This window comes from Clupea harengus, chromosome 8, assembly GCF_900700415.2.
Source record: "Clupea harengus chromosome 8, Ch_v2.0.2, whole genome shotgun sequence".
NCBI classification, from domain to species: Eukaryota; Metazoa; Chordata; class Actinopteri; order Clupeiformes; family Clupeidae; genus Clupea; species Clupea harengus.
The window spans coordinates 11,478,216-11,497,129 of record NC_045159.1 but is presented as its reverse complement, the minus strand read 5'-3'; the positions used below and the strand labels follow the sequence as shown (position 1 = coordinate 11,497,129).

Below are 18,914 nucleotides of genomic sequence, written 5' to 3'. Positions count from 1 at the left end.
TCACTGCGGTAGCAGATGTAGATGAGATGATGATGTATCTAGAATCTTTAAAGTAACAATGTGTCTTATTGACACCTTAAACCATGGGTAAAACATAGCATAGATAAGAGGGTTTACAAATGAATTCATGTACATAAGCCAGGATAAAACATACACTGTAATAGAAGTACTCTCCTGTGTCAGAATGCTGATGTAATATGGGATCCAGCACATGAGATAAACAAATATCACAATACCTAGAGTTTTTGCTGCTTTTCTGTCAGAGCTCTTTGAAATGGCATATTTTACATTGTTTGAGATACTGCCTTGTTGGGCTGTTATGGCTCGTGCCTGATTTCTGGCCTCAAAGAAAATAATAAGATATAGAGTAAACAATATGCAACATGGTAATATAAAGGAGAATACAAGGTCTATTATGCTCCATGTAAAGTCAATAAGCAGCAGGCATTCTCCAAGACAGCTACTTTGTCTCTCGGGGTTGTTCATATTCTCATTTACATGCAAAAGAGTCCAGTTATATACAGCAGAGCTGAGCCAGCATAGTACTATGCATGCCACAGATTTTCCAGTTGTCATTGTGGACGCATAGAAAAAGGGTTTGCACACAGCCACATAACGATCCACAGCTATAAACACTAAATGCCCAAGTGATGCTGACACAAGTATGCATATGACAGCTGGGAAAAAGTTACAAAGTTCCTTACCCAAAAACCAACATGACTCAACTAATCGCATGCCCTCTACTGGCATTACAATTCCACCAATCAATAAATCGGCCACAGCCAAAGAAAGGATGAAAAGGTTGGTTGGAGTCTGCAGCTGTTTAAAATGAGAGATGGAGATGATCACCAGTAGGTTTACAAAAACTGTGAACACTGATATTGATGAAAAGAAAACATACATCAGAGCATACTCATCTCTTGTGCGAGCCTTCCGAGTGCAAGATAAATTGCTGTGAGGAAAACAATATTCTATAAGGTCATGTGTACTATCAGCAGAGTATTCCATTTGACAATGAAAAAAATTGAATTTGTTGCAATTACAATTATGTTATTTTACGACAAATTAGTTCTTCACATCAGTGTTATTCATATACTGATTATCTGATGTATTCTCCAGGTCGCTTAATATGGAGAGATTTAGGTTAGATTTTCTTCAGTGTTGTCCTTAGTCAGTTGTTGTCCTATAATAGCCTGAAGTTTGTGTGGCTCTTTTATAATCTGGACATAATACCCACCCAATAGGGGGGGTTTAATGTTTCTTGGAAACCCTCATACTCATGCAATCTTTGATTTTGATTATTGAAATGGCTTTCCCCTCCACTAGGTGGCATCGTTCACTTTCTTCTCAGATTTTTCACCTAACTTGAGAGGAAATATCTGTTTGAAAAAGGTCAGTTTCACAGTAAAACATTTTGTTTTGTTCAGTGTAGAACATTATCATCTAACTGGAGCATGCACTGCACAACAACTGAATGTGACCAAATATCTGTTGACTGCCATCAAGAGTGGAATATGCAAAAACATGCAAAAATACAAACAGAAAAGTACTTCCATTTACAAATTCATTATTGTTTTCTTTGCACTTGTAGGCCTTGTTTAGTCAAGGGACAAAGTAATCTCCTTATTGACTTGGATGGATGGATTTTAAGCAATGCAACTTTAGACAGCTTGGTAGCAATGACAAAAGTGGGAGCGTGCTATAATGTATACTGTATGGTGCCTGATATCACATGTGAGTTAAATTGAGTGAATACAAAGAGATATATTTCCCATGGTATAAGTCAATTATTTTTTCTGTTATAGTATAAGTCTATTTTAAAGGGGATTTTGTAAAACGCAGCTGCTTCTCACTCTTTTGCAGAAACGACTTTGATTTAACTACCTTTAACTCACTTATTATTAGGGATGGGTATCGTTTGGTTTTTATCCGATACCGGTACATAACCGATACTTTTAAAACGATACCGGTGCCTAAACGGTGCCGGAACCGATACTTTTATATAAAAAAAATAATAATAATTACGATTGACGACATTTAAGAAAGGCTTTTTTTATTGCCAAATATATGAACTGTTTAACGTAGATTATATATATATAAATAAATACAAAACACTTTTTAACTTAAAACTTAAATAATATATGAACTGTTAACAAAAGTTTAGACTATACTTAAATAAATACAAATAAATACAAAACACACACACACACTCTGTACACACACTACAGCTTCAATACTTCAGCAAGGCTTTTTTTATTGCCAAGGCAATTTTTTTCTTCAAATTGAACAATATATTAACTGTTAAAGTATATTATAAATATAAATACATACAAAACACTTGGCTTCCAACTACAGCTTCAAACTTTTTAACTTCAAACCATGAACATTATATTAACTGTAAACAACAGTTTATAGTATACTTAAATAAATATAAATAAATACAAACAGCTTTAAACTTCTTTTGCAAAAATATGAGCATATTTGCCTTTGGAGTCAAAAATGTATTATTTTGTTTGCATTTATTTCATGAAATTTCACCATTTTATGATTTGTTTATACCTATCTTTTCTATCTTGTTTAAAGTTAATCTTGTTACTTGAACACACTGAGTACGAGAAAATGTGTACTTCTCCTTTAAGAGACTACCGTTGGTAGTTTAGCTGTCATCTCCGTATATTTTTCAGTCTTCGGTTGCTGATCTGCCGTTGACACTTGCCTTCTCTCCCCTCTTTTCACGCAATTATTTTGTTGCATTTGCTGCACGTTGCGTTGTTTGAATCTTTTTGTGCGAAATACAGCCACACTTTTGACCGTTTACCTTTCGGTATTTTCTCTGTTAAAAGGTTGATGGCTAGTTTTGTTTGTGCTTGCCTGCTCTTCACTGTCATAAGTAGGGATGGGTATCGTTTGGTTTTTATCCGATACCGGTACATAACCGATACTTTTAAAACGATACCGGTGCCTAAACGGTGCCGGAACCGATACTTTTATAAAAAAAAAAAAAAATGTTTACGATTGACGACATTTAAGAAAGGCTTTATTGCCAAATATATGAACTGTTTAAAGTAGATTATATATATAAATAAATACAAAACACCTTTTAACTTAAAACTTAAATAATATATGAACTGTTAACAAAAGTTTAGACTATACTTAAATAAATACAAATAAATACAAAACACACACACACTCTGTACACACACTACAGCTTCAATACTTTAGCAATTCTTTTGTTCAATTAAATTTTTTTTCTTCAAATTGAACAATATATTAACTGTTTAAAGTATATTATAAATATAAATACATACAAAACACTTGGCTTCAAACTTTTTAACTTCAAACTATGAACATTATATTAACTGTAAACAACAGTTAATAGTATACTTAAATAAATATAAATAAATACAAAAAACAGCTTCAAACTTCTTTTGCAAAAATATGAGCATATTTGCCTTTGGAGTCAAAAATGTATTATTTTGTTTGCATTTATTTCATGAAATTTCACCATTTTATGATTTGTTTATACCTATCTTTTCTATCTTGTTTATAGTTAATCTTGTTACTTGAACACACTGAGTACGAGAAAATGTGTACTGCCCCTTTAAGAGACTACCGTAGGTTAAATTAAGCTGTCATCTCCGTTTATTTTTCAGTCTTCGGTTGCTGATCTGCCGTTGACTCTTTGCCTTCTCTCCACTCTTTTCACGCAATTGTTTTGTTGCATTTGCTGCAGGTCGCGATGTTTGAATATTTTGGTGCGAAATACAGCCACACGTTTGACCGTTTACCTTTCGGTATTTTCTCTGTTAAAAGGTTGATGGCTAGTTCTGTTTGTGCTTGCTCTGTGAAATGCTGCATGCTCTTCACTGTCATAAGACTGTTGCTATGAAAACACCAATGAGCGTGAGCGACACAGGACAAAGTTTACATTGGGAGCTGGGGCAGTTTTACATGTGCCCCGCGGAATCTGCCTAGCAACCGTTTTCAATTGGCTCAGGCACCGAAATGAAGCACCGAAATCTGCGTTGCATTTCGGTCCGGGTAGGTACCGGTTGTATTGGAACCGGTTCCATATTGGTACCGGTTCTCGGTACCCAACCCTAGTCATAAGACTGTTGCTATGAAAACACCAATGAGCGTGAGCGACACTGAACAAAGTTTACATTGGGAGCTGGGGCAGTTTTACATGTGCCCCACAGAATCTGCCTAGCGACCGTGTTCAATTGGCTCGGGCACCGAAATGAAGCACCGAAATCTGCGTTGCATTTCGGTCCGGGAAGGTACCGGTTGTGTTGGAACCGGTTCCATATTGGTACCGGTTCTCGGTACCCAACCCTACTTATTATGCACATATAATGCTGTTATGTCCACAAGAGCTCAACTTAACAACTGCCAACTGCCTCTAAATAGGCCGCTGAGAATTGCCAACTGTTGGAAGGGCCGTTAATTAATGGAGAAATTAAGTAGACCTATCTTAATGGCCCCGTAATAAGAACTTTAATTGTGTGTTATCTCCTTTCTATCCATGAATAGGCCAGCAATGAATATGCTGACTGCACCTTAAACAACTTGTTCCCACAGACAACACACCTGTGCTGTGATCTGTGTTGTACTACTGCTGTTTTTAATCTAGTTATAGCTATTTTATTCAATTTAATTCTAACTTTTTCAAACCCTTTTTTTATTTATTCTTGAATGTTTCTCTCTGTCTATGAGATTGTAATTTGTGATTTTAAGGTATTTTCTATCTCAAACGGATGTATGGACTGGACACAGTATCTCACAGCTGAGAGGCAGGGCCCATCTACTCGAGCCTCTCATTTGTCTCCTACTTCCTTTTACAGACTGTCAACCTCCGCTGTATTAATCTCAGCAAACACACTAAGGACACTCAATATGTATTATTCTTTTTGAAATAATTATTTTTGTGTTATTTGTTATTGAGATCAGACAGTTAAGATTATGACAGGAAAAGAATGTGTGAGAAATGGGGAGTGGGCCCGAGAAATGACCCCAGGCTGGACTCAAACCTACTGTAGGTCCTTGTGGGCACGCGGCAGCTCTATATGTGGGATGTGCGTTGCCACTACTTGGCCTCTAAACACTGTAGGCCTTTTGCTCATTTTCTGAACAGCCTTTCCCAGGTTTGATTTGCTTGTCCAAACAGTAAAAACTATTCACACTAATTTCCCCTTTTTGGGTCATGAGACCAGAGGAAACAGTCTACTGTCAGTCCTCTTCATTAGGTCATCAGCATAAGAGTGATACTATTGACCTTAGACTCACACATAGCTTGAAATACTTCTACTGGTAACTTTACTGTGACTCACACATAGCTTGAAATACTTCTACTGGTAACTTTACTGTGACTCACACATAGCTTGAAATACTTCTACTGGTAACTTTACTGTGACTCACACATAGCTTGAAATACTTCTACTGGTAACTTTACTGTATCTCTTTATTCTTTATTATATGTTATTTTATTATTATGTTTTAAAATGAAGTCTAAGTACTACACATCATTGAGATCCTGACAAAGTAAACAATACCATACTTACCAAATTCCTTTAGATTAGTTAATAATTAACCTAATAATAAATACAGCAAATATGTTTTTGTCTGTGTTATTTTGACCACGGACTCCATAAGAGACAGGTAAAACGTGTTGTTCAAAGACAAGACGCAACTTTCAAACCTCAGTGGCCCATCTCTCATTAAAGGTGTGAAAAACAGACAAGCAGAATCTGATGCAATGATTGCTCCTGTGACCGTAGTGGTACAAGATGAACTAGATGACCTAATAAAATTATTAAAGCATTACATCACCCTTACATAACTTACATCTTGGGAAAAATAATCACTTTTAAAGTTGTATGTAAATGCAGAAAAAACAGGCAGGGTAAACATGTAATATCACATTGGTGAAGACTATTTATATGTATTAATTTATATGTATTCAATATATATGTACGTATTTAATAACAATCAAATCGAGGTTTGCTATACCTATAGTTGCTATTGTATGCATTTCACATGCAGTAGGCCTACACTTTAGAGTTCAACATCAACAGCTATTGTCAGTCCAGGAGGCCATATCTATGCCATGTGTCCTATCTGAGGCAGTCCTACAGTCACAAAGAAATCTTAATCAGACAGTTGGTGAAGTAGTTGCCAAACTTAGGCAGGTGCAACAGGCTCTGGTTCAGATGAACCAGACTCTGTCAGCTTTACTCGACAGCATGAGTAAATTAGTGAATTTTCTATCACCGGATTGTGTAAAGATAATTATTTTTTTGCACATTTCAAAAGCAAAATGGCAGCAGAGAGGCTACAAATAAAAAATACAACTGCCTCAACCTGCTCCAGCCTAGAGAATTCCAACATTGCAGTTAAGCACAATGGGCCATGCGTCCTCTAATGTATTCTCCAGGTCGCCTAATATGGTGAGATTTAGGTTAGAATTTCTTCAGTGTTGTCCTTAGTCAGTTTTTGTCCTTTAATAGCCTGAAGTCTGTGTAGCTCTTTTTTAATCTGGACATAATACCCACCAATGGGTTTAATGTTTCTTGGACACCTTCATACTCATGCAATAATTTTGATTATTGAAATGGCTTTCCCTTGTCCTCCACTAGGTGGCATCGCTTCACTTTCTTCTCAGATTTTTTTTTCCCACCTTACTTGAAAGGAAATATCTGTTTAAAAAGGTCAGTTACACAGTAAAGCATTGTGTTTTGTTCAGTGTAGAACATTTTCATCTACCTGGTGCATGCACTGCACAACAACTGAATGTGACCAAATATCTGTTGACTACCATCAAGAGTGGAATATGCAAAAACATGCAAAAATACAAGCAGAAAAGTACTTCCACTTGCAAATTGATTATTGTTTTCTTTGCACTTGTAGGCCTTGTTTAGTCAAGGGACAAAATCATCTCCTTATTGACTTGGATGGATGGAATTTAAGCAATGCAACTGTACACAGCTTGGTAGCAATGACAAAAGTGGGAGCGTGCTGTAATGTATTCTGTATGGTGCCTGATATCACATGAGTTAAATTGAGTGAATATAAAGAGATCCATTTCCCATGGTATAAGTCAATTTTTTTTTTCTGTTATAGTATAAGTCAATTTTAAAGGGGATTTTATAAAAAAAACACAGCTGCTTCTCACTCTTTTGCAGAAACGACTTTGATTTAACTACCTTTAACTCACTTATTATACACATGTAATGCTGTTATGTCCATAAGAGCTCAACTTAACAACTGCCAACTGCCTCTAAATAGGCCGCTGAGAATTGCCAACTGTTGGAAGGGCCGTTAATTAATGGAGAAATTAAGTAGACCTATCTTAATGGCCCCGTAATAAGAACTTTAATTGTGTGTTATCTCCTTTCTATCCATGAATAGGCCAGCAATGAATATGCTGACTGCACCTTAAACAACTTGTTCCCACAGCCAACACACCTGTGCTGTGATCTGTGTTGTACTACTGCTGTTTTTAATCTAGTTATAGCTATTTTATTCAATTTAATTCTAACTTTTTCAAACCCTTTTTTTATTTATTCTTGAATGTTTCTCTCTGTCTATGAGATTGTAATTTGTGATTTTAAGGTATTTTCTATCTCAAACGGATGTATGGACTGGACACAGTATCTCACAGCTGAGAGGCAGGGCCCATCTACTCGAGCCTCTCATTTGTCTCCTACTTCCTTTTACAGACTGTCAACCTCCGCTGTATTAATCTCAGCAAACACACTAAGGACACTCAATATGTATTATTCTTTTTGAAATAATTATTTTTGTGTTATTTGTTATTGAGATCAGACAGTTAAGATTATGACAGGAAAAGAATGTGTGAGAAATGGGGAGTGGGCCCGAGAAATGACCCCAGGCTGGACTCAAATCTACTGTAGGTCCTTGTGGGCACGCGGCAGCTCTATATGTGGGATGTGCGTTGCCACTACTTGGCCTCTAAACACTGTAGGCCTTTTGCTCATTTTCTGAACAGCCTTTCCCAGGTTTGATTTGCTTGTCCAAACAGTAAAAACTATTCACACTAATTTCCCCTTTTTGGGTCATGAGACCAGAGGAAACAGTCTACTGTCAGTCCTCTTCATTAGGTCATCAGCATAAGAGTGATACTATTGACCTTAGACTCACACATAGCTTGAAATACTTCTACTGGTAACTTTACTGTGACTCACACATAGCTTGAAATACTTCTACTGGTAACTTTACTGTGACTCACACATAGCTTGAAATACTTCTACTGGTAACTTTACTGTATCTCTTTATTCTTTATTATATGTTATTTTATTATTATGTTTTAAAATGAAGTCTAAGTACTACACATCATTGAGATCCTGACAAAGTAAACAATACCATACTTACCAAATTCCTTTAGATTAGTTAATAATTAACCTAATAATAAATACAGCAAATATGTTTTTGTCTGTGTTATTTTGACCACGGACTCCATAAGAGACAGGTAAAACGTGTTGTTCAAAGACAAGACGCAACTTTCAAACCTCAGTGGCCCATCTCTCATTAAAGGTGTGAAAAACAGACAAGCAGAATCTGATGCAATGATTGCTCCTGTGACCGTAGTGGTACAAGATGAACTAGATGACCTAATAAAATTATTAAAGCATTACATCACCCTTACATAACTTACATCTTGGGAAAAATAATCACTTTTAAAGTTGTATGTAAATGCAGAAAAAACAGGCAGGGTAAACATGTAATATCACATTGGTGAAGACTATTTATATGTATTAATTTATATGTATTCAATATATATGTACGTATTTAATAACAATCAAATCGAGGTTTGCTATACCTATAGTTGCTATTGTATGCATTTCACATGCAGTAGGCCTACACTTTAGAGTTCAACATCAACAGCTATTGTCAGTCCAGGAGGCCATATCTATGCCATGTGTCCTATCTGAGGCAGTCCTACAGTCACAAAGAAATCTTAATCAGACAGTTGGTGAAGTAGTTGCCAAACTTAGGCAGGTGCAACAGGCTCTGGTTCAGATGAACCAGACTCTGTCAGCTTTACTCGACAGCATGAGTAAATTAGTGAATTTTCTATCACCGGATTGTGTAAAGATAATTATTTTTTTGCACATTTCAAAAGCAAAATGGCAGCAGAGAGGCTACAAATAAAAAATACAACTGCCTCAACCTGCTCCAGCCTAGAGAATTCCAACATTGCAGTTAAGCACAATGGGCCATGCGTCCTCTAATGTATTCTCCAGGTCGCCTAATATGGTGAGATTTAGGTTAGAATTTCTTCAGTGTTGTCCTTAGTCAGTTTTTGTCCTTTAATAGCCTGAAGTCTGTGTAGCTCTTTTTTAATCTGGACATAATACCCACCAATGGGTTTAATGTTTCTTGGACACCTTCATACTCATGCAATAATTTTGATTATTGAAATGGCTTTCCCTTGTCCTCCACTAGGTGGCATCGCTTCACTTTCTTCTCAGATTTTTTTTTCCCACCTTACTTGAAAGGAAATATCTGTTTGAAAAAGGTCAGTTACACAGTAAAGCATTGTGTTTTGTTCAGTGTAGAACATTTTCATCTACCTGGTGCATGCACTGCACAACAACTGAATGTGACCAAATATCTGTTGACTACCATCAAGAGTGGAATATGCAAAAACATGCAAAAATACAAGCAGAAAAGTACTTCCACTTGCAAATTGATTATTGTTTTCTTTGCACTTGTAGGCCTTGTTTAGTCAAGGGACAAAATCATCTCCTTATTGACTTGGATGGATGGAATTTAAGCAATGCAACTGTACACAGCTTGGTAGCAATGACAAAAGTGGGAGCGTGCTGTAATGTATTCTGTATGGTGCCTGATATCACATGAGTTAAATTGAGTGAATATAAAGAGATCCATTTCCCATGGTATAAGTCAATTTTTTTTTTCTGTTATAGTATAAGTCAATTTTAAAGGGGATTTTATAAAAAAAACACAGCTGCTTCTCACTCTTTTGCAGAAACGACTTTGATTTAACTACCTTTAACTCACTTATTATACACATGTAATGCTGTTATGTCCATAAGAGCTCAACTTAACAACTGCCAACTGCCTCTAAATAGGCCGCTGAGAATTGCCAACTGTTGGAAGGGCCGTTAATTAATGGAGAAATTAAGTAGACCTATCTTAATGGCCCCGTAATAAGAACTTTAATTGTGTGTTATCTCCTTTCTATCCATGAATAGGCCAGCAATGAATATGCTGACTGCACCTTAAACAACTTGTTCCCACAGCCAACACACCTGTGCTGTGATCTGTGTTGTACTACTGCTGTTTTTAATCTAGTTATAGCTATTTTATTCAATTTAATTCTAACTTTTTTTATTTATTCTTGAATGTTTCTCTCTGTCCAAGAGATTGTAATTTGTGATTTTAAGGTATTTTCTATCTCAAACGGATGTATGGACTGGACACAGTATCTCACAGCTGAGAGGCAGGGCCCATCTACTCGAGCCTCTCATTTGTCTCCTACTTCCTTTTACAGACTGTCAACCTCCGCTGTATTAATCTCAGCAAACACACTAAGGACACTCAATATGTATTATTCTTTTTGAAATAATTATTTTTGTGTTATTTGTTATTGAGATCAGACAGTTAAGATTATGACAGGAAAAGAATGTGTGAGAAATGGGGAGTGGGCCCGAGAAATGACCCCAGGCTGGACTCAAATCTACTGTAGGTCCTTGTGGGCACGCGGCAGCTCTATATGTGGGATGTGCGTTGCCACTACTTGGCCTCTAAACACTGTAGGCCTTTTGCTCATTTTCTGAACAGCCTTTCCCAGGTTTGATTTGCTTGTCCAAACAGTAAAAACTATTCACACTAATTTCCCCTTTTTGGGTCATGAGACCAGAGGAAACAGTCTACTGTCAGTCCTCTTCATTAGGTCATCAGCATAAGAGTGATACTATTGACCTTAGACTCACACATAGCTTGAAATACTTCTACTGGTAACTTTACTGTGACTCACACATAGCTTGAAATACTTCTACTGGTAACTTTACTGTGACTCACACATAGCTTGAAATACTTCTACTGGTAACTTTACTGTATCTCTTTATTCTTTATTATATGTTATTTTATTATTATATTTTAAAATGAAGTCTAAGTACTACACATCATTGAGATCCTGACAAAGTAAACAATACCATACTTACCAAATTCCTTTAGATTAGTTAATAATTAACCTAATAATAAATACAGCAAATATGTTTTTGTCTGTGTTATTTTGACCACGGACTCCATAAGAGACAGGTAAAACGTGTTGTTCAAAGACAAGACGCAACTTTCAAACCTCAGTGGCCCATCTCTCATTAAAGGTGTGAAAAACAGACAAGCAGAATCTGATGCAATGATTGCTCCTGTGACCGTAGTGGTACAAGATGAACTAGATGACCTAATAAAATTATTAAAGCATTACATCACCCTTACATAACTTACATCTTGGGAAAAACAATCACTTTTAAAGTTGTATGTAAATGCAGAAAAAACAGGCAGGGTAAACATGTAATATCACATTGGTGAAGACTATTTATATGTATTAATTTATATGTATTCAATATATATGTACGTATTTAATAACAATCAAATCGAGGTTTGCTATACCTATAGTTGCTATTGTATGCATTTCACATGCAGTAGGCCTACACTTTAGAGTTCAACATCAACAGCTATTGTCAGTCCAGGAGGCCATATCTATGCCATGTGTCCTATCTGAGGCAGTCCTACAGTCACAAAGAAATCTTAATCAGACAGTTGGTGAAGTAGTTGCCAAACTTAGGCAGGTGCAACAGGCTCTGGTTCAGATGAACCAGACTCTGTCAGCTTTACTCGACAGCATGAGTAAATTAGTGAATTTTCTATCACCGGATTGTGTAAAGATAATTATTTTTTTGCACATTTCAAAAGCAAAATGGCAGCAGAGAGGCTACAAATAAAAAATACAACTGCCTCAACCTGCTCCAGCCTAGAGAATTCCAACATTGCAGTTAAGCACAATGGGCCATGCGTCCTCTAATGTATTCTCCAGGTCGCCTAATATGGTGAGATTTAGGTTAGAATTTCTTCAGTGTTGTCCTTAGTCAGTTTTTGTCCTTTAATAGCCTGAAGTCTGTGTAGCTCTTTTTTAATCTGGACATAATACCCACCAATGGGTTTAATGTTTCTTGGACACCTTCATACTCATGCAATAATTTTGATTATTGAAATGGCTTTCCCTTGTCCTCCACTAAGTGGCATCGCTTCACTTTCTTCTCAGATTTTTTTTCCCACCTTACTTGAAAGGAAATATCTGTTTGAAAAAGGTCAGTTACACAGTAAAGCATTGTGTTTTGTTCAGTGTAGAACATTTTCATCTACCTGGTGCATGCACTGCACAACAACTGAATGTGACCAAATATCTGTTGACTACCATCAAGAGTGGAATATGCAAAAACATGCAAAAATACAAGCAGAAAAGTACTTCCACTTGCAAATTGATTATTGTTTTCTTTGCACTTGTAGGCCTTGTTTAGTCAAGGGACAAAATCATCTCCTTATTGACTTGGATGGATGGAATTTAAGCAATGCAACTGTACACAGCTTGGTAGCAATGACAAAAGTGGGAGCGTGCTGTAATGTATTCTGTATGGTGCCTGATATCACATGAGTTAAATTGAGTGAATATAAAGAGATCCATTTCCCATGGTATAAGTCAATTTTTTTTTTCTGTTATAGTATAAGTCAATTTTAAAGGGGATTTTATAAAAAAAACACAGCTGCTTCTCACTCTTTTGCAGAAACGACTTTGATTTAACTACCTTTAACTCACTTATTATACACATGTAATGCTGTTATGTCCATAAGAGCTCAACTTAACAACTGCCAACTGCCTCTAAATAGGCCGCTGAGAATTGCCAACTGTTGGAAGGGCCGTTAATTAATGGAGAAATTAAGTAGACCTATCTTAATGGCCCCGTAATAAGAACTTTAATTGTGTGTTATCTCCTTTCTATCCATGAATAGGCCAGCAATGAATATGCTGACTGCACCTTAAACAACTTGTTCCCACAGCCAACACACCTGTGCTGTGATCTGTGTTGTACTACTGCTGTTTTTAATCTAGTTATAGCTATTTTATTCAATTTAATTCTAACTTTTTCAAACCCTTTTTTTATTTATTCTTGAATGTTTCTCTCTGTCTATGAGATTGTAATTTGTGATTTTAAGGTATTTTCTATCTCAAACGGATGTATGGACTGGACACAGTATCTCACAGCTGAGAGGCAGGGCCCATCTACTCGAGCCTCTCATTTGTCTCCTACTTCCTTTACAGACTGTCAACCTCCGCTGTATTAATCTCAGCAAACACACTAAGGACACTCAATATGTATTATTCTTTTTGAAATAATTATTTTTGTGTTATTTGTTATTGAGATCAGACAGTTAAGATTATGACAGGAAAAGAATGTGTGAGAAATGGGGAGTGGGCCCGAGAAATGACCCCAGGCTGGACTCAAACCTACTGTAGGTCCTTGTGGGCACGCGGCAGCTCTATATGTGGGATGTGCGTTGCCACTACTTGGCCTCTAAACACTGTAGGCCTTTTGCTCATTTTCTGAACAGCCTTTCCCAGGTTTGATTTGCTTGTCCAAACAGTAAAAACTATTCACACTAATTTCCCCTTTTTGGGTCATGAGACCAGAGGAAACAGTCTACTGTCAGTCCTCTTCATTAGGTCATCAGCATAAGAGTGATACTATTGACCTTAGACTCACACATAGCTTGAAATACTTCTACTGGTAACTTTACTGTGACTCACACATAGCTTGAAATACTTCTACTGGTAACTTTACTGTGACTCACACATAGCTTGAAATACTTCTACTGGTAACTTTACTGTATCTCTTTATTCTTTATTATATGTTATTTTATTATTATGTTTTAAAATGAAGTCTAAGTACTACACATCATTGAGATCCTGACAAAGTAAACAATACCATACTTACCAAATTCCTTTAGATTAGTTAATAATTAACCTAATAATAAATACAGCAAATATGTTTTTGTCTGTGTTATTTTGACCACGGACTCCATAAGAGACAGGTAAAACGTGTTGTTCAAAGACAAGACGCAACTTTCAAACCTCAGTGGCCCATCTCTCATTAAAGGTGTGAAAAACAGACAAGCAGAATCTGATGCAATGATTGCTCCTGTGACCGTAGTGGTACAAGATGAACTAGATGACCTAATCAAATTATTAAAGCATTACATCACCCTTACATAACTTACATCTTGGGAAAAATAATCACTTTTAAAGTTGTATGTAAATGCAGAAAAAACAGGCAGGGTAAACATGTAATATCACATTGGTGAAGACTATTTATACGTATTAATTTATATGTATTCAATATATATGTACGTATTTAATAACAATCAAATCGAGGTTTGCTATACCTATAGTTGCTATTGTATGCATTTCACATGCAGTAGGCCTACACTTTAGAGTTCAACATCAACAGCTATTGTCAGTCCAGGAGGCCATATCTATGCCATGTGTCCTATCTGAGGCAGTCCTACAGTCACAAAGAAATCTTAATCAGACAGTTGGTGAAGTAGTTGCCAAACTTAGGTAGGTGCAACAGGCTCTGGTTCAGATGAACCAGACTCTGTCAGCTTTACTCGACAGCATGAGTAAATTAGTGAATTTTCTATCACCGGATTGTGTAAAGATAATTATTTTTTTGCACATTTCAAAAGCAAAATGGCAGCAGAGAGGCTACAAATAAAAAATACAACTGCCTCAACCTGCTCCAGCCTAGAGAATTCCAACATTGCAGTTAAGCACAATGGGCCATGCGTCCTCTAATGTATTCTCCAGGTCGCCTAATATGGTGAGATTTAGGTTAGAATTTCTTCAGTGTTGTCCTTAGTCAGTTTTTGTCCTTTAATAGCCTGAAGTCTGTGTAGCTCTTTTTTAATCTGGACATAATACCCACCAATGGGTTTAATGTTTCTTGGACACCTTCATACTCATGCAATAATTTTGATTATTGAAATGGCTTTCCCTTGTCCTCCACTAAGTGGCATCGCTTCACTTTCTTCTCAGATTTTTTTTCCCACCTTACTTGAAAGGAAATATCTGTTTGAAAAAGGTCAGTTACACAGTAAAGCATTGTGTTTTGTTCAGTGTAGAACATTTTCATCTACCTGGTGCATGCACTGCACAACAACTGAATGTGACCAAATATCTGTTGACTACCATCAAGAGTGGAATATGCAAAAACATGCAAAAATACAAGCAGAAAAGTACTTCCACTTGCAAATTGATTATTGTTTTCTTTGCACTTGTAGGCCTTGTTTAGTCAAGGGACAAAATCATCTCCTTATTGACTTGGATGGATGGAATTTAAGCAATGCAACTGTACACAGCTTGGTAGCAATGACAAAAGTGGGAGCGTGCTGTAATGTATTCTGTATGGTGCCTGATATCACATGAGTTAAATTGAGTGAATATAAAGAGATCCATTTCCCATGGTATAAGTCATTTCCTTTTTTTTTCTGTTATAGTATAAGTCAATTTTAAAGGGGATTTTATAAAACACAGCTGCTTCTCACTCTTTTGCAGAAACGACTTTGATTTAACTACCTGTAACTCACTTATTATACACATGTAATGCTGTTATGTCCATAAGAGCTCAACTTAACAACTGCCAACTGCCTCTAAATAGGCCGCTGAGAATTGCCAACTGTTGGAAGGGCTGTTAATTAATGGAGAAATTAAGTAGACCTATCTTAATGGCCCCGTAATAAGAACTTTAATTGTGTGTTATCTCCTTTCTATCCATGAATAGGCCAGCAAGGAATATGCTGACTGCACCTTAAACAACTTGTTCCCACAGCCAACACACCTGTGCTGTGATCTGTGTTGTACTACTGCTGTTTTTAATCTAGTTATAGCTATTTTATTCAATTTAATTCTAACTTTTTCAAACCCTTTTTTTATTTATTCTTGAATGTTTCTCTCTGTCTATGAGATTGTAATTTGTGATTTTAAGGTATTTTCTATCTCAAACGGATGTATGGACTGGACACAGTATCTCACAGCTGAGAGGCAGGGCCCATCTACTCGAGCCTCTCATTTGTCTCCTACTTCCTTTTACAGACTGTCAACCTCCGCTGTATTAATCTCAGCAAACACACTAAGGACACTCAAAATGTGTTATTCTTTTTGAAAGAATTATTTTTGTGTTATTTGTTATTGAGATCAGACAGTTAAGATTATGACAGGAAAAGAATGTGTGAGAAATGGGGAGTGGGCCCGAGAAATGACCCCAGGCTGGACTCAAACCTACTGTAGGTCCTTGTGGGCACGCGGCAGCTCTATATGTGGGATGTGCGTTGCCACTACTTGGCCTCTAAACACTGTAGGCCTTTTGCTCATTTTCTGAACAGCCTTTCCCAGGTTTGATTTGCTTGTCCAAACAGTAAAAACTATTCACACTAATTTCCCCTTTTTGGGTCATGAGACCAGAGGAAACAGTCTACTGTCAGTCCTCTTCATTAGGTCATCAGCATAAGAGTGATACTATTGACCTTAGACTCACACATAGCTTGAAATACTTCTACTGGTAACTTTACTGTGACTCACACATAGCTTGCAATACTTCTACTGGTAACTTTACTGTATCTCTTTATTCTTTATTATATGTTATTTTATTATTATGTTTTAAAATGAAGTCTAAGTACTACACATCATTGAGATCCTGACAAAGTAAACAATACCATACTTACCAAATTACTTTAGATTAGTTAATAATTAACCTAATAATAAATACAGCAAATATGTTTTTGTCTGTGTTATTTTGACCACGGACTCCATAAGAGACAGGTAAAACATGTTGTTCAAAGACAAGACGCAACTTTCAAACCTCAGTGGCCCATCTCTCATTAAAGGTGTGAAAAACAGACAAGCAGAATCTGATGCAATGATTGCTCCTGTGACCGTAGTGGTACAAGATGAACTAGATTACCTAATACAATTATTAAAGCATTACATCACCCTTACATAACTTACATCTTGGGAAAAATAATCACTTTTAAAGTTGTATGTAAATGCAGAAAAAAACAGGCAGGGTAAACATGTAATATCACATTGGTGAAGACTATTTATATGTATTAATTTATATATATTCAATATATAGGTACGTATTTAATAACAATCAAATCGAGGTTTGCTATACCTATATTTGCTATTGTATGCATTTCACATGCAGTAGGCCTTCACTTTAGAGTTCAACATCAACAGCTATTGTCAGTCCAGGAGGCCATATCTATGCCATGTGTCCTATCTGAGGCAGTCCTACAGTCACAAAGAAATCTTAATCAGACAGTTGGTGAAGTAGTTGCCAAACTTAGGCAGGTGCAACAGGCTCTGGTTCAGATGAAGATTGAGGTTAGAATTTCTTCAGTGTTGTCCTTAGTCAGTTTTTGTCCTTTAATAGCCTGAAGTCTGTGTAGCTCTTTTTTAATCTGGACATAATACCCACCAATGGGTTTAATGTTTCTTGGACACCTTCATACTCATGCAATAATTTTGATTATTGAAATGGCTTTCCCTTGTCCTCCACTAGGTGGCATCGCTTCACTTTCTTCTCAGATTTTTCACCTAACTTGAAAGGAAATATCTGTTTGAAAAAGGTCAGTTACACAGTAAAGCATTGTGTTTTGTTCAGTGTAGAACATTTTCAAGTTATAGCTATTTTATTAAATTTAATTTTTCAATTTTATTAGAAGTATATAAAAGGCCGTCACATTTTAGCACCACGCTATCTTCAGCTTCTACCAGTACAGACGGCCGAAGGCCCAAAATGTAGTTTTCTTTTTATCACATCTGCAATTTACAATCTCTCCCTCTTATTTGGAACAGCAAAACAGGATATTGTTGTTCAGTGATGCTAGTTTGGTCTTAGTCTTTTTACCCCAAGACAGTACTGAGCTAGAATGTAGACACCTTGGCACTGTGTATGAATGTTAAGAAGAGTGTAGCATAGTTTGACTTTGGGGTGTACGCAAGGTAGTTGTTGAGTTTCTCTTGGTTCTTAAATGATCTTCTGAGTGATGTCAGTTTGGTAAGGAAAGTCCTCCTGATTTTAGTCATAGACTGCGTAGGAGACCTTTTATATGTTGTGACCCTGCGCATAGGGGTTCGCCATGGATAATAAACCTTGTGATTTGGACATGAAGATCCTGCCTCACCTGTATCATTTAAGAGGACTAGTCACAATCATCAAAGTCAGATATTCAACAATATACATACACTTCTTATGTCACCACGTCACAGGGTGACAATGTCATGTGTATCAGTTGACAGAACAGGATGCACATGACAGAACCCAACTCAAAGTGTGGACCTAATAATTACTTTTGTCTTCAGTGGCAGCCTTTATGATTCCACCACACATCATCAAGGTTGCCATCAAGGTCACAAGGTTGCTTTCACCTCAATAAAGAATATGGAACAAGGTTCAATAAATTGTTTTATTGAGAAATTATCTGTTTTGCTAACAATATGAAATCAGAGAGTAGCGAAGTGGGGGTGGGGTTCTGTGTTCAACCCATTTGAAACCCATCCAATCATTTGACATGATAGGTCATGCTGGTATTCAACATATAATCCTGCTGGCCCTGCATAAGAGGAGGGATTCTCTTATGATGCTTAGTGTGTAGGTCCAACCTTAATGTGAGTGAACAGAATAACGTAGAACTCTTCAATTATAGCTTCTCCTGACATTACTTTTCCTGTTACCCAGTACTATATACAACATGTTGTTTACTGAGGCTAATTTCTTAATATAGATTTTTTTTAATTGAATTTGATAGAT

At 36.6% G+C, this 18,914-nt stretch overlaps 1 protein-coding gene across 1 annotated transcript; it reads right to left on the bottom strand.

The window, feature by feature from the left end:
• LOC105905966 (trace amine-associated receptor 13c-like) lies at positions 1-1,008 on the bottom strand. Its single transcript, XM_031572810.1, has one exon. The coding sequence runs from the start codon at positions 1,006-1,008 to the stop codon at positions 1-3; it is 1,008 nt and encodes a 335-aa protein (XP_031428670.1).
• Positions 1,009-18,914: the final 17,906 nt, after the last annotated feature.

Bases quoted from the DNA above. Each gene is read 5' to 3' on its own strand.
- LOC105905966 (XM_031572810.1), bottom strand. From the start codon at position 1,008: ATGGAATACTCTGCTGATAGTACACATGACCTTATAGAATATTGTTTT.